This window comes from Sinocyclocheilus grahami, unplaced genomic scaffold, assembly GCF_001515645.1.
Source record: "Sinocyclocheilus grahami isolate Dianchi unplaced genomic scaffold, SAMN03320097.WGS_v1.1 scaffold208.1, whole genome shotgun sequence".
Classification (NCBI taxonomy): domain Eukaryota; kingdom Metazoa; phylum Chordata; class Actinopteri; order Cypriniformes; family Cyprinidae; genus Sinocyclocheilus; species Sinocyclocheilus grahami.
In genome coordinates, this window is record NW_015505387.1 from 157979 (window position 1) to 180995 (window position 23017).

At 36.2% G+C, this 23017-nt stretch overlaps 1 protein-coding gene across 1 annotated transcript; it reads left to right on the forward strand.

Moving 5' to 3' along the window:
• Positions 1-10832: 10832 nt before the first annotated feature.
• Positions 10833-21964, forward strand: LOC107595736 (ubiquitin-conjugating enzyme E2 D2-like). Its single transcript, XM_016286225.1, has 7 exons — positions 10833-11141; positions 16674-16737; positions 16831-16862; positions 17005-17082; positions 18288-18393; positions 18525-18618; positions 21873-21964. Exons 1-7 carry the CDS (start codon positions 11118-11120, stop codon positions 21916-21918), a joined length of 444 nt encoding a protein of 147 aa, XP_016141711.1. The 5' UTR covers positions 10833-11117; the 3' UTR covers positions 21919-21964.
• Positions 21965-23017: the final 1053 nt, after the last annotated feature.

The window sequence follows — 23017 nt, forward strand, 5'->3', positions numbered from 1 at the left end:
AGTTTATGGGTCCATAACATAAAAATGCTATAGTAAAAATATCTGAAAGTTTGCGTGGTCACAATCAAGTGCACTGGAAATATGACCTCAGTAGAACTTTTAACGCACCCTCAAAGGAAGCTGAGATATAGCACCACCATTTGGGACAATAATGCTATTTGTCCTGTTATTGTATCGTCATATCAGCCAAGTTTATGGGTCCATAACATAAAAATGCTATAGTAAAAATATCTGAAAGTTTGCGTGGTCACAATCAAGTGCACTGGAAATATGACCTCAGTAGAACTTTTAACGCACCCTCAAAGGAAGCTGAGATATAGCACCACCATTTGGGACAATAATGCTATTTGTCCTGTTATTGTATCGTCATATCAGCCAAGTTTATGGGTCCATAACATAAAAATGCTATAGTAAAAATATCTGAAAGTTTGCGTGGTCACAATCAAGTGCACTGGAAATATGACCTCAGTAGAACTTTTAACGCACCCTCAAAGGAAGCTGAGATATAGCGCCACCAATTGGGCCAATAATGCAATTTCTCCTGTTATTGTATTGTCATATCTGCCAAACCTATGGGTCCATCTCTTCAAAATGCTACAGTAAAAATGTCTGAAAATGTGCGTGATTGCAGTCAAGTGCACTGAGAATATGACCTCAGTCGAACATTTAACGCACCCTCAAAGGAAGCTGAGATATAGCGCCACCAATTGGGCCAATAATGCAATTTCTCCTGTTATTGTATTGTCATATCTGCCAAACCTATGGGTCCATCTCTTCAAAATGCTACAGTAAAAATGTCTGAAAATGTGCGTGATTGCAGTCAAGTGCACTGAGAATATGACCTCAGTCGAACATTTAACGCACCCTCAAAGGAAGCTGAGATATAGCGCCACCAATTGGGCCAATAATGCAATTTCTCCTGTTATTGTATTGTCATATCTGCCAAATGTATGGGTCCATAACTTACAAATTCTACAGTAAAAATATCTGAAAGTTTGCATGGTCACAGTCAAGGGCCCTGGAAATAAGGCCCCAATGGAACCTTTAATGCACCCTCAAAGGAAGTTGAGATATTGCGCCAACAATTTGGCCAATGATGCAATTTCTCCTCTTATTGTATTGTCATAAAAGCCTAATTTATGGGTCCATAACTTCAAAATGCTACAGTACAAATGCATGCAAATTTGCATGGTGACAGTCAAGTGCATTGGGAATAAGACCAAAGTAGACATTTTAACACACCTTCAAAGGAAGCTGAGATATAGCGCCCCCAATAGGGCCATGAATGCAATAGCTCAAGTCTGTATTGTCATATATGTCAAATTTATAGGTCCATAACTTCAAAATGGTACCGTAAAGATGTTTGAATCTTTTCAGACATTAAAGCTTCTAATGAAACTTTTGACGCACCCTCAATGACAGCTGAGATTTTGCGCCTCCAATTGGGCAATCAGTGCAATGGCCTATTCAACTGTATAGTCACATATGTCATATTTATAGGTCCATCTTCTAAATGCAATACAACAACAATTCAATGGCTCATTCAGTTTAATTCATATTTATTTGTATAACGCATTTCACAACACATATTGTTTCAGAGCAGCTTTACAGAAAATGCATGTTTTTCTGTTACAAAACCAGAATAGTCTTTATAGGAGTGGGTATCAGAAAGAACAGTTGAAGTATAGTGCAAATTATAGTACCCAAATAGAGACGGTCCCTAAATTGAGCGTGAATAAGAAGCTAAGAAACGCGGAAGCGTCGCGTTTTTAAGGTGGAACGGATAGCGTCAATAAGAAGCTGTGAATAAGAAGCTGAATTCAGCCTCGTGAATCATTCAGTGGGCTACTTAACACTTAATTTTCAAGAAATTACTTCTCTTTAATGGGGTCATATGATGTTGCTAAAAATAACATTATTTTGTGTATTTGGTGTAATGCAATGTGTTTATGCGGTTTAAGGTTAAAAAAATATTATTTTCCACATACTATACAATATTTGTTTCTCCTCTATGCCCCGCCTTTTTGAAACGCGTCGATTTTCAAGAGGTCCGCTGCAGCCTGTGGCACGATGACGTAGCTGGACTATATCCACTACGTAGTGGATATTTTACGCGCGTGCGCTGTAGTAGGTCTCGAATAAATTCATATTTTTATTTACATTTTATCATTTTGCAGACGCTTTTATCCACAGCGACTTAGTCTAACGACTTGGTCTAAGGTAAGTCTAACGGCCTACATTACATATCTACACGATGACCTACATTACATTACAATGTAAAAACTTTAATGTCTAAATTCATCCGCGATGTTTTCGTCTATACCGGCAACTTCAAAGCTTTATTTATTTAATTATTTATTTTTTGAATAGCCTGCAATTCATATGTTATGGCCAGGATGCACATCAATGCTGTAGGCTATCCATTATTATAAGGATACAACAAGCACTGTAAAATGACTGATATGCAGACGTTGCACTGTAAATAGCTAATTATTAAGATGTACTTCTGTCATGAAAACAAATTCCTCTTATGTGAAAACATACCTGGCAATAAAGCTCATTCTGATTCTGATACATCACTCTATCAGAGTTAGCCTAAACGTCTTTTTGATTCTATCCGTCATGTTTGTTTAAATTTAATTGGGGGTATTAGATTAATGCCGATCCATTTTGTTTATTTAGATTTTATATTATTCTAATATAGCTAGTGAGAGAGAGAGAGAGAGAGAGAGAGAGCGCGCTCTCCTAACGGAATGGATGTCTTTAGCCATTTATAATAGGTATATCTATCTCCAGGGATTTTACTTGCATATAGGCCTAACACACAAAAAAAGAAATGGTCATCTTTGTGTTAATATGCCTTGTCCCGACCGTGTGTGTATTTATTTGCTGGACGTGGGATTAACTGTAAAAACCCAGTATAACCCGGGATAACGGGTCTATCGGCTATACGGAACCCCGACTGACAGGATTGTTTTTCTTCTTTTTATTTTTATATGGTATAAAAATTATGTCCGCATATTTTAGTAGGCCTATAACTTTTTTTATACTCTGTCACGTATAGCACAGAGAGTGAGAACGAAAAATAATATTTGATTCATGAACGAATTTTTGACAGAACTATCTAACTATCTTGACTATCAGAGGAAAAAATAAAGACAATAGTTACACCCCATTTTTTTCATAAAGAACAAACAAAATTGTAGTTAGTAGAGTTTTATTTCTAAAACGAATCAAACTAAAAAATAAACAGCTTACATACCCTTTCATTCAAAACTACGCCATCGTTGCTTAAATAAAGTTTGAATACACTACTAGTTTAAAATCACAGTATAATATAATGTAGTCTATTCTACCAGGATCAGTAAACAGTCCTCCATAAAATGTGCTGCACACATCTGAATATTTGGGTTGAAGTGTTCTGGAACAGTGTTGTAAATACAACTTAACCACTGATTTCTAGCCGTGTCCTCTTTTGGAAAGCCAAACAAAGTAGTTTCCCCTCAGCTTTTTTACCCCTAAAGAATTCATAATATAGTGTAGTAATAGTAAGGTCGTAATTATTATGGTAGATACTATTATGAATCCTATAGGGGATCCTGTAAAGATTATTTTTGAGGTTACTACCCCAGTGACAAGCTGTTGTACCCCTGATGGTCCCATTTTTGCACTTTCTTTTCTGACGGGGTAACCACAACATTTGTAGCTTTTATGATATGTTAAAAAAATGATGAGCGTGTTAAATATTCCCTCCCTAAAAGTCATAGGCTAATTCACACCCTGTTCTCTACTTCACCTGAATCAGTATCATCATTTACCTGTTTGTCCGGTGTTGCTCTATTCCTGCCCATCCACTTCTGCGGACAACCTGATCACTACACCGACACTCAACACCGAGGAGCTCTTCACACCTATACAGGGAGGCTGCAGATCTACGGCCCAGGCAGTTTTACGCCCCTGTTGTTCCTGATGCGTCCAGTAGGGGCAGGAGGATACACGGCGAAATTATTAAACCGACGCTCGAAACTTCATTAATAACCGGGACTCCCCAAAGACATTGACTAATTGAGTTTTTGTTTTTTGTTAATTTAAATATAAACATTACATTAAGATATCAGATGATCTGCACTACGAATTAAAATATCTGTAAATATTCACTGTTGGTCTACACATACATAGCCTACAGAAGACAACTGAATTAATGTTTTTGAAAAAAAAAATACATTAACATTACACATTTAATTAGTGAATTAAAAAAATTAATAATACACATATTTGGATCAAATGGACAGTGTAATGATACATGATCTACTGTAGCCTAATTATATTTACTGTAGGTTTTCATATATACAGGAGATGGAGTGATATATATGTTGTTGTGAATATATATATATAAAGATACATTCAGATATTAACCATATTTAGCCCATCAGACATACAGTGTAATCATATGGACCATCAATGAAATATTTATTTAATATTGATTTGTGCTTTAGTATTCTGGTTGTCATACAGCAACAGAACAGTGTCCTATAAAGCATTTTATAAAGACAAACACAATTCACCCTTTTCTAAAATTCCAAGGGCCATTTAGCCATCTGAAAAGAAAGAGACAACGTTTTTGTGTACAAAAATATTATTTATTAACACCATTTATTGAAAACATGAACTAGGGTGACTCCCGTTGATAACTCTCTATTAATTGTTTTCCAGTCCTGTCAAAAGGCTCCCGCCCACTGATAAAAAAACTAAAGTTGGATAGTTGTAGAAAGAAATGGTTATTTGTGTATAATGGCAGGATGTCATGTTTGACCATGTTTTCCTTTATAGTATCCTTACAGTAGTATTACATTATGACCTTATGTGAATGACAGGTCCTCGCAGAAATTTCTACTCAGCCTTTAGGATGCACAGATTTTCCACGAAAGCCAGGGCACAGATAATGGACTACCAGAGAAAGAATTGAGATTGATCACACCCCCCAAGTAGCCAAGTATCATTTCACATGTTTAGCTTTTTCCAACAAAATGAAAAGTGTCTCTTTTATAATAACCACAAAAACAATTATTTTTAGAGCAATGGTCTCACATTATGGATAAACTATTTGACATTTAAAACAATGTGAATCTGACATCATGCAGAGCACAGCTAACACATGAGACCTACCTCTGTAAAAAGTACATCCATGATGAATTTGATCTGGTCACTGTGGGTGTGCTGTCCAGAATTGAAGTCAGGTGAGAGTGGATTGCATCAATCTGCTCCTGATCTTCAATGTATACCGGCACAGGTGCTGACTGAGCAGAATGCTTGGGGGAAAGTGTAAAGCCACTTTGAATTCTTTTGGCCACTTGCCTTTCAAAAGAAAGAAAACATTTTAATTTGCTGACCCCCCCCAATACAACAACTCTAGTAAGTGACAATAAACAGGCAGATTCATAATTCAAATGTTTTAATTTCATCAAATGTAGGTTATCAAGAATAGACATGTGAATATTGCCATGTGGGAATTTTACTGAGGTGATTATGAAAACAATGACAAGGCATGATTGATTGATGCCTTATGACTATATGCTGATGATTTATTGCATTTTTTTCATCTGTGCTGTGTTGCCTCAGTTTGGTCAGTTATTTCCACTGGCAAGGAAGGGACTTCAAGAATGAAACAAACTAAGAAACTCATACCTCTCTGTCTCAAACTGCTCAGCAATCTTATCGCAGGAATGTCAAGCTAACAGAAATGTTACAATCTGCTCCTGATCTTCAATGTATACCGGCACAGGTGCTGACTTAGCAGAATGCAAAGTGTAAAGCCACTTTGAATTCTTTTGGCCACTGCCTTGCCTTTCAAAAGAAAGAAAACATTTTAATTTGCTGACCCCCCCCAATACAACAACTCTAGTAAGTGACAATAAACAGGCAGATTCATAATTCAAATGTTTTAATTTCATCAAATGTAGGTTATCAAGAATAGACATGTGAATATTGCCATGTGGGAATTTTACTGAGGTGATTATGAAAACAATGACAAGGCATGATTGATTGATGCCTTATGACTATATGCTGATGATTTATTGCATTTTTTTCATCTGTGCTGTGTTGCCTCAGTTTGGTCAGTTATTTCCACTGGCAAGGAAGGGACTTCAAGAATGAAACAAACTAAGAAACTCATACCTCTCTGTCTCAAACTGCTCAGCAATCTTATCGCAGGAATGTCAAGCTAACAGAAATGTTACAGGATTAGTATTCAGATCTTATTGGTAGAACTCAATGACCAGCAATCAAGTACAACAACTTTATAGCAACCTTTTAATGAAGAAAATAGAAAAGCGCACCTGATGGAAATTAAATGGAGTCTTCAGCACGGTGTCGACGTTATATGCCATAGGAATGTAGCAATCATCTCTTAGCTGTGTACCTAAAGATGTCTCTGTGCTGGTCATCTCCAAAACCAGGCTTTGATTAATATAGAGCGAGACTAGAAGAAGGATCTCTCTTCAGAGTGGCTTCAGTACCTATAGGGATACATAAGCAATGGTTATGGCCAGGGAGTATAAAAAAAGTGTTATGACAATCCATTTCACATTTGCATTATCACAATCCCTCCAAACCACAAAGTTGAATAATTACTATATTCTTATGAGCTACACCATGTAAATCTTACACATAACAGATAATGATCTGGGCCGGTGGCTTGTGTTCATGCAGTGAACACAAGGGCATTCTAAAAACACAAATAACACCAGTAATTTCACACTTGTCTAGTACAAATATGTCGCTTTGTTTCATAATTACAGTGTATACGTTTTTCTTTATTTACCCTCAAAAATGGGAAGTGAAAAGTGACAACATGCCCCGTAGGTGGGGTACACTGTAACAGCTGAGGGGCACGTTGTAACTTGACCATATAACAGCTTAAAATGTTATTTGATCGAATAAAAAAAAAATATACAAGACTAACTAAAATATTTTGTCAATAAAATAAAATAATTTTTTATTTCAAATAAAATAATGGCGTTTTTTAAGAATGAAAAATAATCTGATTTTGGAGTTTGACAATGAACACATTGCAACCATGCTTGGGACGGCCCACATAAACGAGCCAAAATGCTTTACATGTCTTGAAATAATAATTTCTTAACATTAAACATTGACTGTCAGTCTTTATTCACCTGTTTCTCGTCGTTTATAATAAAATGTATTAAAGTAAATAGTGTGAATTACATCGCTAATGTCATAGAATAGCACGTTGTAACGCAGTGTTACAACATACCCCATCTGCGCAACTGGAATTTAAAACTGGTTACTGTCTTCTGATAGTTAGCAAAGCATTAAAAAATTATTTAAACTGATTACAGATTGGAGATGAAAATAATAGCAGATTTGTCTAAATTTAAATGAGAAATAAAAACTGAGATTAAAAATTGACTTAAACCAGAAATATAATTTTACTACAGTAAAATAAATGTTCAGTGAAATCTTCAAAAGACTTTTGAATTTTGGCGCACTTGTTCTCTATATAATGGTGATATGGTAACTAGTAAATGCTGTAAATTTGGTTATGCTTGCATGTGTGGTGGAAATATTTAAACCACGTGTGTTACAATTTACCCCGCGTTACTTTGTGCCCCGTGCTCCCCCTACCTGCAACGTTGCTTTTTCCTATCACTTATATTGGGCACTTTTTGCATTTAAATTGGATTATTCTGACTGCTGACGTTTAAAAATGATGCATTTCTTGATTGCCGTTTTGACAGTGTCAGCTTGAATATTTTATTCATGTTAAATCCGTGTATCATTCGATCATTCGTTTTTGATTTAATATTGAAAGTAGAAAAATTAGAAAATGGCTCCTTTTTCGTTTTTTTGTTTTTTTTCCTAAAAACGAAAAACGAGAATTCAGCTTAAATTTTCGTTTTTCGTTCATGGGTGGAAAAATGAATAAACAGCTTGAATATTCGATTTCTACATGTGGGCGGGAATTAAACGCCCCTTTCTGCTGATTGGTCAGCCGAAGATCAAACCGTGCCCTGGCTGTTTGATGAAGAGATAAAATGTAGTAGAAATAAACATGTTAAGAATCAATAGAAGCGGAGGACTATTATTAAGGTTTTTTTAGGACTATTATTATGTTGTAATGTTTGGTTGACCAATTAGCAGAGAGGGGCGTTTCATTCCCACCCACATGTAGAGATCGAATATTCAAGTTGTTTATTCGTTTTCTATCCCTGAATGTAAAAACGAAAAATTAAGCCGGATTCTTGATTTTTCGTTTTGTTTGAATAATTGAAAAACGAAATATGTGCCCGTTTTTCATTTTTCAGATTTCAATATTAAAACAAAAATTGATTGGACGGAAGATACCCTGATTTACACGGATTATTATGTTCGGTAGCCTAATTCCCTTTAATGTAAGCTATTTGCCCCGATTTGATCCATTTACCTGGGAAATGTATCTAACGTTTGCCTATATAAATTATTTTGTGAACATTATTTTGTTTTAAGGAGTTAAAAATGGCCCTTATCAACCTTGATTTACATATTCCATCACATTATTTTGACAGTTAAAGTTTTGGGCGGTTTTTGGGCGGGTTTTTGTGAGTTTTTGGGCTGGAAATCGTCCATCCAATCTGGCAACACTGGGCCTCCCCCGACTCCATCACACCCGTGGCGCTAGGCGAGCCTCTCTGAAACAACACACGTAGCTGGCCGGTACAAAACAGCATAACAACCCACAAAACCGTAACAAAATACATAGGCCTATAGCACTTTGAAAGCGCGCAAACAATCAGAAACACATCGACTAACCGTTAAAGTTAAGAATAAGAAGACCCATCAGCCGCGCAGCTGACGCTAACGCATGCGCACATCAGAGCGAAGGAATTACGGCACCATAGCCCACTAAAAACTGCAGAAACAGCAAATAAAGTGGCCACAAATGCTGCTACCGAAATAAAACTATAAACACTATAATTCATTTAGTCTTTAATTAGTTGTGTGTTCTTGTGAACACCTAAATACCCTGCAAAAATCAGTCATTTTTCATTTATGTTGAGGCATAGCTCACTACTTAAGGAGATATTTAAAGAAATGTCATAATTCTGAAAGATAGCAAGATACTAAGATACATGGTGCTGTTGTGATATTGTACAATTTCCACTGGTAATAAAAATTATGTTGATATAATGTATGATGAAAGCATGCAAAATGCTTAAAATCATGTATCAAGATTAATGCAATTTTCATTTAAACCCAAAGATAACCGAAGAGGAGAATGTTATAATTCTACTGGTATTAAAGGAATAGTTCACTTAAAAATTTGCTGAAAATTGACTCTCAGTACAACCTAATGAGTTTGTTTCTTTATCTGAACAGGTTTGGAGAAATGTGCATTACATCACTTGCTCACCAGCGGATCCTCTGCAGTGAATAGGTGCCGTCAGAGTCCAAACAGCTGATAAAAACATCACAATAATCCACACGACTCGAGTCCATCGATTAATGTCTTGTGATGTTAAAAGCGGCATGTTTTTAAGAAACAAACATTTAACTTTAAACCGCAACGTCTGCCAAAATACTAGTCCATAATCCATAATAACACTTGCAGTGAAAAATCCTCTGTTGTCCTTTCACATCAAAATCCATCGACATATTTGTTTAGAAATGTTTTCATTTGTGAGGGGTGGTTGATCTGTGTATATTTCTCTCCTGATTCAGCGATGAGACAACATTTTTACTGGAGAAAGCAATATTATGAATAGAGGAACTGTATTTTAGTTGGTAGCAATGGTTTGAAGTTAAAATAGTCTTAATAATGGATTCATTTCTTACAAACACACAGCTTTTCACTTTACAAGACATTAATTGATGGACTGGAGTCATGTGGATTACTTGTGCTGTTTTTCATCAGCTGTTTGGACCACTGATCTATAATATATAATTATGTAGGTTTGGACTCTCATTCTGACGGCACCCATTCACTGTAGAGGATCCACTGATGAGCAAGTGATGTAATGCTAAATTTCTTCAAATGTGTTCCAATGAAGAAACAAGCTCACTGGATGGCCTAAGGGTAAGTACAATTTCTACAAATTTTTATTTTTGGGTGAACTATTCCTTTAAGAATGTGTAGATTTTTTTTTATAGCTCTGAAGAGTTACAGCACAGCATTTAGGTTAATATAAATTTAAATTCCTAAGATGAAATTGTTCCTGTGGTGGAACAATACATTATTTTGACTTGCTGTCTAGGTCGGATCTATAGGCAGCTCAATAGGTTTTGAGAGACAGAAAAATAAAAAGTAACCATGGCACAAATCCTCATATTTTGTAAGACTGATTCGTAATGCCTTTTCCTCTGTGTTAGTCACTGCTTCCAGCATTTTCCGTAAACGGATGCTGTGCATAGACGTCAGGACAGATAGAGGGAGTGAGAAAGAGGACATTTTGTAAAGAAAGAGAGAGAGAGAGAGAGAGAGAGAGAGAGAGAGAGAGAGAGAGAGAGAGAGAGAGCGGACACACACACACACACACACACACATACAGAGGTTTTTAGCGAGGTGCAGAAGATGAAGCGGTGATGATATGATTTGAAACATCCTGGCTCTTAGCATCACTTAAATCTACCTCACAAAAACAAACTGGAGTCTTTAAATTATTCCTTTTCATCTGCATGCAAACAGCCATAAAATGATGAAATCTACAGATCCCAGAAGCTTTTGCTCTTAAAGTCTAAAGCACGGCCCAGATCTGCTGTAATGAAACCGTTGTTTGTTTGTTTGTTTGCCGAGAGAGAAAACCTGAGAGAAAGAGAGAGAAAGAGAGAGAAAGAGCGATCAGAGGAGGAGGAGGAGACACACAAATACCTAAACAAGTGTCCAGTGTTGAAACGCAGGCCTTCTCGTTCATATTCAATATAACTTTCTTTCTCGTCAGGTTTATTATCTGTCGGACAGCTGGGATTCTGTTGGTCCATTTTAACGGCTTTTTTTTTTTGTTTCCGTTTCTGTCTCGTCGGATTTCTGGTGGATTTTCAGTGTCTGGCTAGCGAGCACAGCTAACCGCAGCTAGCCGGATCAATCTGTTTCCTCGGACTCAGGAGCCCATTACACACACAAAATGGCATTAAAACGAATTCACAAGGTAAAATATTATATTTTATGTTATTTATTTTACATTCACTACCAAAGCCATTTGGGTTTTTGCTTGGTATGTAAAAGATATAACGTCAGACGTTAGCAAATGCTACGAGGATAGCAGGCTTGGTTGTGAAGCTTGGCTGTTTTGGTTTTATAATAATAATATTTATTATTATTTATTTATTTTAATGTTGTTTGTTGTATTATTGTTTCCTTAAAATGCCAATGCTGACATTGTTATTATCTATCTATCTATCTGTCTATCTACATGGCTATCTATCATCTATGTTTTTATCTATCTATCTATCTACATGTAACACCCATAATAGCAGGTGCTTCATTGTAATACATAGTTTTACATCATTTCAATCTAAAATAACTATTTACAACATGTCTTGTATTAAAAAGGTGGAAATACTGGAATCAGATTTTACAAGGTGGATAAGGAGGATTTTATGCGGATGTGTTTCCTCTATGAATCACATCTAGTTAAACAGAACCTTATGTGATTTCTGATGGTGTGGATTCAGATGAATAATATTTCTGAATCATCTCAGCCACAGACATTACTGGTTGGGAGAGGATTTGCCTTAACTGGTTTAGGGCTAACACTGGCTTCTTATTAGTTCTTATGGGTTACTATTATTATCCTTTGTATTAGTGACATTCTTTCATTTTGGTAAATGCAAGAACTTTGCGTCATTGCTGTAAGTTCTTCCTGGAAAGCTACGAGTGCTCAATACTCCAGTTAGAAATATCCGGCCCATACCAGTGTTAAGTAGGCTAGTTGCGCAATAGTTGCTGAACTTGGTGACAGGATGGTTTTTCCCTTTTCTGCTGACTTTGAGAGCTTCTATGAACTAGATTGACACAGCAGATTGTTTGTGGGCTGACAGCCAAATACTTAGTTGGTCCCATATTCTGTGGCTTGTTACTCCCATATCAAGCAGTTTTCAGGGCTTTGGCTTGTTTAATAGGGATATGTGAAGCATGGCAGCAACTGAAAATTGAGCTGAGAAGTTTAGGACAGCAAATGCCAAGTGGGTGCACACAGATGTCTGGTTGAAAATACCAGCCATGTATCTCTCAAGTGATGGCAGGGCTGGTTTATTCCCAACACCTTCATCTGAAGTATTCAGGCGTAAAAATAGCTGCCACTGTTAGTGCTGATGTTCACACTGTCCTATATTGGTTAGCTGAATTGGTGTCATATATTGATTCTCGCGAAGGCTCACCTCCACCTGCGTCATCCATTCTGCTTTGATTAATTATGACAGAGAATGAAATTAACTGTACTTCTTGAGACACTTGCAATTTGGTTGTTTGAGTGTTTTGTTTATTGATTTGTCTGCAATATAACAATTAGCTGAAATATTATTTACGAATTAAGAATGATTTAACTTTCCAACCTTGTTGTTCTTCTCGTGTGGACTGTGACACTGTTTAGTTCCTAGTTTGGTTTGGTTAGTTCCTCATTAGTAGCTCAGAGATCAATCTAAGCAAATCTCAGCTTTTCATACAGATTTTTCACTTTATACAGCTAAATTATGACATTTCTGTTGAGCTTGGCTTGAATTCAGATTTCGTTTTTTTAAAACTAGAACGAGACCAATAATCATATATATATATATATATATATATACACACACACAGTGGGTACGGAAAGTATTCAGACCCCCTTAAATTTTCACTCTTTGTTATATTGCAGCCATTTGCTAAAATATATTAAAATAAATAATAGTGTTTAATGTTATTATTGTTTCAGTCTAATGTGTCAAAAATAAGAAATACATTTAGTTCTTCATTTGGTTGTTGGAGGAAAATATAAAAAAAATATTGATCTGTGGTTTAATATTTAATAATGCCTCAGGTTCGTGCGATTGATGTTTTCTTAAGTCAAGTCACCTTTATGTATCAAAATCAATGATGCAATCAAAATATGAGAGACATCCAAATTCTGATCCAAATCAGCTCTAACAAAACAGTAGTGTCATTAATCAGCTCAAGCCTGTTTAGTATTGTTTCAGTTCAGTTCAATAATTGTGTGAAGTTCATTATGAAACAAGGTTAATTTAGCTATAAGCAACTCTACAGAAGACAATGTTGTTGTTCTTCAGCTTGAGTCATTTCAGTAACAGTATTGATGTTGCAAAATTGGTCAATCATGAAACAAATTTGATTCAGCTATTTAGAATAGAAATTTGCAGTGTCAAATGGTTTTCTATTCAGAGATGTGCAGCCTGTCAACAATATTATGAACTAAATAGTCAACCTGTGTTTGTTTTGATGTTTTCACCTTAGACACCCTCATCATCAAAGAAACCTCTGACCTCTATTTCCTGTCTGCTAACATACTTACATGCACAGGCAAGCGCCGCCAGAAGGTTGTATGCACTTCGCATACGTGAATTCTCAGAAATGTGCTATTTTCTCAGAAGTGGTTTATATAGTCACTGTATTTTCCCATAAAGAGAGACCGAAAGCTCTAGAATGGCAGTTATTTCCTTATTGTCTTAATGCCTAGGTGTGGCTAGAGATCAGTTTATTATGGTAACATTTGTCATTATTACCTAAACCAGTGCTAACCTTTGTTACAACCACCTGGCTCTGAGTGAAGTAACATTACCAAAAGGGGGAGGCCACACCGAAGACTAAGTTTAACAAATAAACATTTAATCAAGAATAAATAAAAGTATAAGTATAGAGAAAGAAGCAAACAAAAAGAAAACAATCCAGGGCTGGAGAGGGAAGATGAACGGCGGCCCAGTCCAGAACACCCACTGCTCTCTGAGGCCATGTTTTAAAGTTTTAAAAGTTTAAAAACGGGTAGTTTTTCCTTCTTCTGTTTTAAAAAAAATCTCCGTCCACATGAAACCGCAAACGCATGCTATGAAGCACTGTCAAGAGCATGCCGAACCAACAGGTGGCGATATAATCTCAACCGTAAAGCCATGTTGGCCAATCAGAAGCCTGAAAAAGTTTCCTGTAGGCGGAGATAACAGCGCAGGCTCCGACGTCACAAGCCAAAAACTCCAGTTTCGCTGTCTACATGATACCACTGCAACCGTAGTTTTTGAAAATCTTCACCCTGGCAGGCGTTTTCAAAAATGTTCGGTTTCAGTAACCTGGTGCTGCGTTTGCGTGTGGACGAACGGCCAAACCGCGTAGAAAAAGCTGCGGTTTTCAAAATAACTGCGTTCGTGTGGACAGGGTCGAATCTCCATCTTTTAAACCCAAACGCCAATCACAGGTAACACTCCACACCTGTACCTGACGCTTGCTCTGAAAGTTAAGTTGTTTAAGTTGTAAAAGGAAGTGTCGTCTTCTCACCAGGACTGCATTTATTTGATCAAAAATACAGTAAAACAGTAATGTTGTGAAATGATTCTTTCTTTTTAAAATAACTTTTGTATTTTAATATATTTTCAAATTTAATTTATTCCTGTGATGGCAGAACTGAATTTTCAGCAGTCTTCAGTTTAACATGATCCTTCAGAAATCATTCTAATATAGTGATTTGCTGCTTAAGAAACACCTATAATTATGTTGAAAACAGTTGTGCTACTTAATATTTTTGTGAAAACCATAACACATTTTTCAGGTTTCTTTGATGTTCAACAGAACAGCATTTATTTGAAAAAGAAATCTTTTGTAACAATTTAAATGTCTTTACTTTCACTTTCGATCAATTTAATGCATCCACGCTGAATAAAAGTATTAATTTCTTTAAAAAAGCTTAATGACCCTAAACTTTTGAACTATAGTATAAACACTTTATAATTGAATTGTCTAATGGTTAGCTACATATTTAAAATTTAATGAATGGCTGAAATAAAAAAAAAAAACATCCAAACAAACATTAAATAAGTTACATTGTGAATCCGTTTTTGAGAAACCCTTTAGAAACCCTCCATGAATGCTTTTAATCATATTGAAGAACCAATAAACAGAAAAGTGAATATTAGTAAAAGCTCTTTGTCTCTCTGGTCGCATCAACCAAGGCTTCATCCAAAACTACTACTTTTTCATTTGTTGATTTTAACGGTGAACAGAGATGACAACTGTACAACAAGTCAAATCTTGAATGTTATTTAAAAAAAAAAAAAAAGGTTTGCTGCGAGAGTGTGAACTTGAGTTTTGTTTTCCAACATTTTTAATCTTACAACTAACTACAGTTCAGACATTTATTTGGGCAGCGTGAACTAGCTTTCAGACAAGCTCTTAGAGGCTCCAATAATCATGATAACACACTGTATCATTTGGTTGTTGTTTGGCCGAGTTAGCACAATAACTTAAATTGGTTTGACTTTAAAATGACCTGTGATTTATTATTGCTGGGCCATAACGTCTATAAACTAGGTACAAATAGATGATCACAACAGACTTTTTTGAATATGACCCTCATTCTGACACCAAAATCAAAACGGTCTGAATTGATCCTTTCCTGGTGTTTGTGGCTTTTAGGTGACTGTGAGGAAACCAAAAGAACATTTTGCTCAATCAACCTCTGTTGATGTTCTTCGTAAAGTTGCATTAAGAAAATGACAGTACTGTCATTTCCTGCCTGTGGTTTTTCCAGAGTGGAGAAAGCTGTCAGTATTCACATCAGTGAGGGTGAGAGTGAGTGAAATTAAAGGATAATCTGTCCACTGTTCCCATCTAATCCTGATGACACATGACATGAGTCTCCGCTTTGATTGTTCTCCAGAATCAACAGTTTGGGCCTCTGGGACAGAAGAGCCATGTAGTTGTGACAGTTCATAAATTGCGTTATCTGTCTGGGAGAGGAATACATCAGTGTGAAATCTGGATTAAAATGAAAGGGCTCATCAAGTCTATTTCCTACAGAGACATTTTAGATTTTAATAGAACCAGTTAAATGACACAATGACTGACAATGTACTTGGAGTCAAATTTGCTCACCCAGCAAATTTAAAGAGTCTATCAATCAGAGTACAAATTGGGGCATTATAACTGATGTCATGTCCTCACTTATTGCTCTTACTGTAAAAACCTACATTTTTAAATGAATCATTCTCTATATAACATTATGAACCAGCTGCTTAACTATGTCAATACCCACCTTGATGACTGAATGTTTGTACTGTGTCTTGTATAGAAGCCTGTTTAATATATATATATATATATATATATACATATATCAATCACTTAACCTCAAATTGTTCAAAACCTGTATGAGTTTTATCTGTTGAACGCAAAAGAAGATATTTTGTAAAATGTTGGTAATCAAACAGTTGACAGTAGACATTGGCTTCTATAGTATGGAAAAAAAATATTGTGGAAGTCATTGTCTACCATCAACGGAGTAAGTAAATTATGAATTTTCATTTTTGGGAGAACTATCTCTTTAAAATAGATTTACAGTATAGCATGTTATAGTGCATATAGTGCAAAGAGTTTTTAATTTTGACCTCAGGAATGAAATGTATAGGAGCTGTATGGATGGATAAAAGATGACATAGTTGATTGGATTCCCAATCTGTGCAGTACTGATACATCATTACTCTCTCTTTAGGAACTGACTGATCTGGGCCGGGACCCTCCAGCGCAGTGCTCAGCAGGACCGGTTGGAGATGACTGTGAGTTATTTTGCTCTTTGTTTTCATTACTTGCCTCAGAGCATGTCACAGAGCTCACCTTAATGAGACATTTTTTTTATTCTTTATTTGCAGTGTTTCACTGGCAAGCAACAATTATGGGACCTGTAAGTGGATATATGTTCTTATTGCATATGCATATTAATGATGAATTGTGACATTTATTTGCATGTGATATCTGCATTATTTTACCACTGCATTCACTGTCAAGTAACTTTGCTCTGTTGTTTGGTCTTTATTTCCTTACAGAATGACAGTCCATATCAAGGGGGTGTGTTTTTCTTGACCATTCATTTTCCTACAGACTACCCTTTCAAACCACCTAAGGCAAGAATAATTAACTATTTAAACAACCTACAGGTTAATCTGGCTGTAAAGAGCAGTTTTTTTTTATTGTTTCATGATATTTTACATTTCCTAGCAGCTTTTTAGCGCATACTATAGTCAGACGACACCAATGTTCCCTCTAATTGTTTTTTCTTGCTGAGCAAAACTTTTCTCTAATCTTCTTCGTGTCCTACGATCTTATATTACATCTTTCCAGTGTGTATCACAACTGATGGCGTGGTAGCTGGGCTCTGCTAGAGCATGATCTGAGCATTGCGGTGCTAGGCTGCACTGCATGAGGTGTTGCATATTTTGCTCGATACCGCACTTGCTGGTTGGTGAGAGACCCCAAGCATGTAACATTTGTAGGCATCTTCCATGGCCTACTCGTAGCCTGTTGAGGGACCTCCAGATAGGCCATGGTTGATTGTTGCCACTGGCTAGACACTCAAAGGGGATGATGAGATTTTCTCTAATGGGCGGACATTTCGACCGTCTGAGGAAAAAACATTCTTTATACCATTCCTGTACAGCGCACACACAAAAATATATATATATTATAATATAATATAAAAACAAACTGAAACATTTAATCTAGTAGAATAGAATAAAAAAGAATAGAATAAAGTAGAAAACAAACTGAGATCTGTAAGCTAAATATTTAAAAAAAATGTCAACATGTGAATTCTTATATAGTTATCCGAACATTCCTATGTAGTAGATTTTGCACACTACTACACCTGTGTGTGACTGTAAATGTATTTTGTGTTTTTTACCAGACAAATGTGTTTTTTACCGTTCTGTGCCCATCATTCACTATTTCCACCACTCTTCTTTACAACACAACGTTTTATTTCACATGTCATTGCGTTTGCGTTGGTTCTTGTGTTGCGCTATTTAGTCCGCAACCATTAAAGTATTTGATTTCTACAGGGACTCATTTGGCGCACATCATTCTCTTTCTATGAAACCTGTAAACCGCATTCACCGGTTTTAACTCTATAGTGACACCAACTCTATAGGAATTTGCCCGAGCATTGCAATTATTTAGTATTTACTAGAATTCAATCAAATGGCTTTCCCAACTCATTTTTGTGTGCAGCTTAGAGGAAACATTGGAACATTCTAAGGATGTACAGTAAAATTTCAATGGTAGGTTTGAAATGTATGTGGTCTGATTGTCTGTTTCACCCTCTAATTTGTAGGTTGCATTCACCACAAGAATTTATCACCCAAATATTAACAGTAATGGCAGCATCTGTTTGGATATTCTAAGGTCGCAGTGGTCTCCTGCGTTAACTATCTCTAAAGGTGAGCCAACAAAAAATAGGAAAACAAAAGCGTTGACTTTAATAGAGTACCTTTTTCTTAAGAGTGTTTTTATGGGATAGTCAAGATGCACACTATGCTATGTGCCAACCTCTCTCTTCTTTCTGTTGCAGTTCTATTGTCCATCTGCTCACTGTTATGTGATCCAAACCCAGATGATCCATTAGTGCCAGAGATAGCACGTATCTATAAAACAGACAATGAAAAGTAAGTATATTTGTGTCTGAAGCCTCATAAATAAAATGTTTACAATTATATACAGTATCTCACAGAAGTGAGTACACCCCTCACATTTTTGTAAATATTTTATTATATCTTTTCATGCGACAACACTGAAGAAATGACACTTTGCTACAATGTAAAGTAGTGTGTACAGCTTGTATAACAAATATAACAATGCAAATTTGCTGTGCCCTCAAACTAACTCAACACACAGCCATTAATGTCTAAACTGCTGGCCACAAAAGTGAGTACACCCCTAAGTGAAAATGTCCAAATTGGGCCCAATTAGCCATTTTCTCTCCCCGATGTCATGTGACTCATTAGTGTTACAAGGTCTCAGGTGTGAATGGGGAGCATGTGTGTTAAATTTGGTGTTATCGCTCTCACTCTCTCATACTGGTCACTGAAAGTTCAACATGGCATCTCATGGCAAAGAACTCTCTGAGGATCTAAAAAAAATAATTGTTGCTCTACATAAAGATGGCGTAGGCTATAAGAAGATTGCCAAGACCCTGAAACTGAGCTGCAGCACAGTGGCCAAGACCATACAGCGGTTTAACAGGACAGGTCCCACTCAGAACAGGCCTCGCCATGGTCGACCAAAGAAGTTGAGTGCAAGTGTTCAGTGTCATGTCCAGAGGTTGTGTTTGGGAAATAGACGTATGAGTGCTGCCAGCATTGCTGCAGAGGTTGAAGAGGTGGGGGGGTCAGCCTGTCAGTGCTCAGACCATACGCCGCACACTGCATCAAATTGGTCTGTTGGGCCCAATTTGGACATTTTCACTTTGTACTCACTTTTGTGGCCAGCGGTTTAGACATTAATGGCTAAGTTATTAGAGTTAACTCAACTAATGGTTGAGTTATTTTGAGGGGACAGCAAATTTTCACTGTTATACAAGCTGTACAGTCACTACTTTACATTGTAGCAAAGTGTCATTTCTTCAGTGTTGTCACATGAAAAGATATAATAAAATATTTACAAAAATGTGAGGGGTGTACTCACTTCTGTGAGATACTGTATTAAAAAAGAAGCTTATTTTAATAAAATACATTTTTACTGTTTTCATCCAGGCTGATTGTTTTTTTTTAGCTGGTTTGAATAATAGAGATACCTTTTAGGTAGTGTGAATTGCTAGTTTGATGTCTCCTCTCAGGTATAATAAACTAGCCAGGGATTGGACAGAGAAATATGCGATGTTATAGGGATTAAGGTGAGCAAGGCATCATGGGAGAGTGTCTTTGTGTGAGCATGAAAAGAGCTTACTAATCTCTGGACATCACCAAGGTTGCAGTACTGTTGGTCACTAGTTAGCATTCCTACTACTGGATGTGCTAATGTTATTGATGGCCTTCATAACTGGATGCAGCTTTTGAAAATTGTATTACATAGTAGACAAGCACTCAGAAATCATTCAGAAATTTGGGTTCATTAAGATTTTTTCAATACTTTTATTCAGCAAAGATGCATTAAATTGATCGAAAGTGACGATAAAGACATTTATAAAAAAATTATATTTCAAATGTTGTTCTTTAGAACTTTCTTTGCATCATAGTATGTTGAAAAAAATCTACCACAGTTTCCACAAAAAAATATTTATCAGCACAACTGTTTTCAACATTGATAATAATAATAATAAATGTTTCTTGAGCAGCAAATCAGCATATTAAAATGATTTCTGAAGGATCATGTGACACTGAAGACTGGAGTAATGACTGCTGAAAATTCAGCTTTGCCGTCAATAAATACAATTTTTAAATAAATTAATTAGAAATCAGTTATTTTAAATTGTAATTATTTCTCAATATTACTTTTTAATTCAATAAATATACTCTTAGTAAGCATGGCAGTGGGAAATAAGAAATGTTTGTGCATAATTTGGTGTGGTTCATAACTCACCTAGGATGGTGAAAATGTCTTATGTGGTTTTCCTGCATCATTTTTATTTATGCATTATTAATTTGGTTGTGGTTTAATTCATTTCCATAACTGGAAAAGTCCACTTGAAAAATTATATAGAAATTCTGTGTATGAAAAAAAGAAGTGGCTCACACACATGCCAGCCAGTTATGGCCCATTTATGTTTTGTTTTGTATTTTTTTTTATAGAGAGTGACCCCGAATAGTAAATAATATTCATTTCAATAATATAGTATATATTATACTGTTATAGTAGTATAATAAATATCTTTAACGTGCGTGAATAAATCCAACCACCCTTGTGACAGATTTGAGTTTCACTTTCCATTATCCGTGACCAACAGAGGAGCATCTTGGCAGCAGGGATTTAAATCTTTAACAATGTCTGGGATAAGATTTCTTTATTTTCATTTTATTTATTGATCACTCAGGGTTATCTAATTTAACTCTTCGTGGCTTGTGTTTTGAATACACATTCGTTTGTACACATTCGTTCTGCACCTTGTGACTTGATTCTGACTTTTGTTTTAGAAAGGTATATTCTGTTCTAATTTAATTCTGTAAATTCATTCTTGATTGTTTTTCAGTGCATCGATGTTGCGCTGTACTTAGTGTGCTTGCACAGGCAATTTAACCAATTTAATTGGATTTACCGACATGTGAAATGCAAATCCTGTCTGCAGTGTGGCCTTTCTGAAGTTACTTGTTATTTTTTAGGTTTATTGATCCAAAATGTATTTATTCATTTTCTTCTATATCTTTGTGTGATGTTTCTGTACATTGTGGCTTTAAAATGTTATGAGGAATCGTTTTATGAATATTTATACACCGTGCCTTTCATTTCAACTTAAAAAAGATAAAAAGGCATTGTCAGTTTTGTTTATCACTTGAGAGGCAGTTTTGGTGGCTTTATTAGAGAGTTGTTTTTGTGTGCTGTGTGTGAAGGAAACCCCCCCCACACACACGATTCAACTATCAGTTGATTATGGGCAAGACTTGACAATTCTGATTCGACTATGTAAATCCTTAGTCGGGGACACCCCTAGCTTTATCATAGGATTAATGACAGAAGGTTTAGTTGAGGTAAACATTTCAGGCTTTTACTAGCACCAAAGTAAACAACAGAAGGAATGTTTAGAGTTGCAGTGTAGAAGTGAAGAGGATGCCACTGTGTTTGACCTTGAGTCGTTTCTGCACTCTGTGTTTATGTTGGTGTGAGCCAAGTTGGCAGATGGTCTGCTTACCCAGCATGTGTGACACTGCATCTGCAACAGCGTTTGCACCAATGCCACACTTCATTTCTCTTTCTTTCTTTTGCACAGGTACAACAGAATAGCTCGGGAATGGACTCAAAAGTACGCCATGTGATACCTGAAGAACATCAGACCAATCTGCAGTATAGCTGGAAAAAAAACTTTTTTTTTTTCTTCCCCTCAATGAATTGACAGCTCCCCGTGTATTCAGACCATAGCAGTTCTGCTTGGTTATTTTGACCCCCTTCAACCTTCATTCACATGCTGTAAAAAAAAGACCACAACATTGCAAAGATCACCAACTTTATGTTCAGAAAAATGCTCGTGTCAAAGAAGCATGTTTTAACTACGAGCTCAGCCATTTTTTATTGAGATAAGAAAAAGAAAAAAAACAACTAAGGTGAAACCATCGAATGCTTCTGACTCATGCCACTGGCTAGAGGTGCTATTTAAGAAAAAGAAACAACGATTCTGAAGGTGCCAGCGTACCACGAGAAGTCGATCTGTTGCTCGGTTGGCCTTCATGTTTTTATATGCTTTTCCAATAGCAATGAGAACTATGGTCTGTGAAATATATTATTGCTTATAACTGACTGTTTCTTACCAAATCAGTCACGTCATTGTATCAGCAGTTACGAAAAATATATATTTTGCATGTTAATAGAACAATTAAGGTAATTGGTCTGTGGTCTGCCAAAAATGAATATCTGCAGACAAAGTTAAGCGAATACATGTCCACTTTTAGAGTCCGAGAACTTATTTTGTTACTCATTTTCTCTCCTCTTTTTGATGTTTTTAGAATGGGGAGCTATTAGTTCGTCTATCCTCCTAAACACTGTTCTCTCATTGCACTGAATATATGTGATTGGAAGCTCTCAATGGATGACCGATCAACTAATAGCTCTACTAGCTGTTCATTTTGTTTGCTTAATAAAGTTGCTAAACTATCATTTGGAGTTTCCTTCTGCAGTGCCATTGAGAGAGTTTTTTTTTTTTTTTTTTTGCTTTGAGAACCTTGATTGTCATCACAATTGGACTTGATTCAATTCTCTGTATTCAATGTCTGAGACATTAATCTGGTACAATAACATTAGGTGAATGGACAGAATTTGACACTATAGTTGTTCGGCCCATGTTTCTAATCTCTCTGAGGTCTCTCAACAACTGCTGGACTATAATTAGTTCTCTGAAGGAGGAACTCCCATTTGTGAGGT

Coding starts and splice junctions, on each gene's coding strand:
- LOC107595736 (XM_016286225.1), top strand. CDS start 11,118: ATGGCATTAAAACGAATTCACAAG. Junction 17,083..18,287: donor ACCCTTTCAAACCACCTAAG/GCAAGAATAATT, acceptor TCTAATTTGTAG/GTTGCATTCACCACAAGAAT. Junction 18,394..18,524: donor TGCGTTAACTATCTCTAAAG/GTGAGCCAACAA, acceptor TTTCTGTTGCAG/TTCTATTGTCCATCTGCTCA.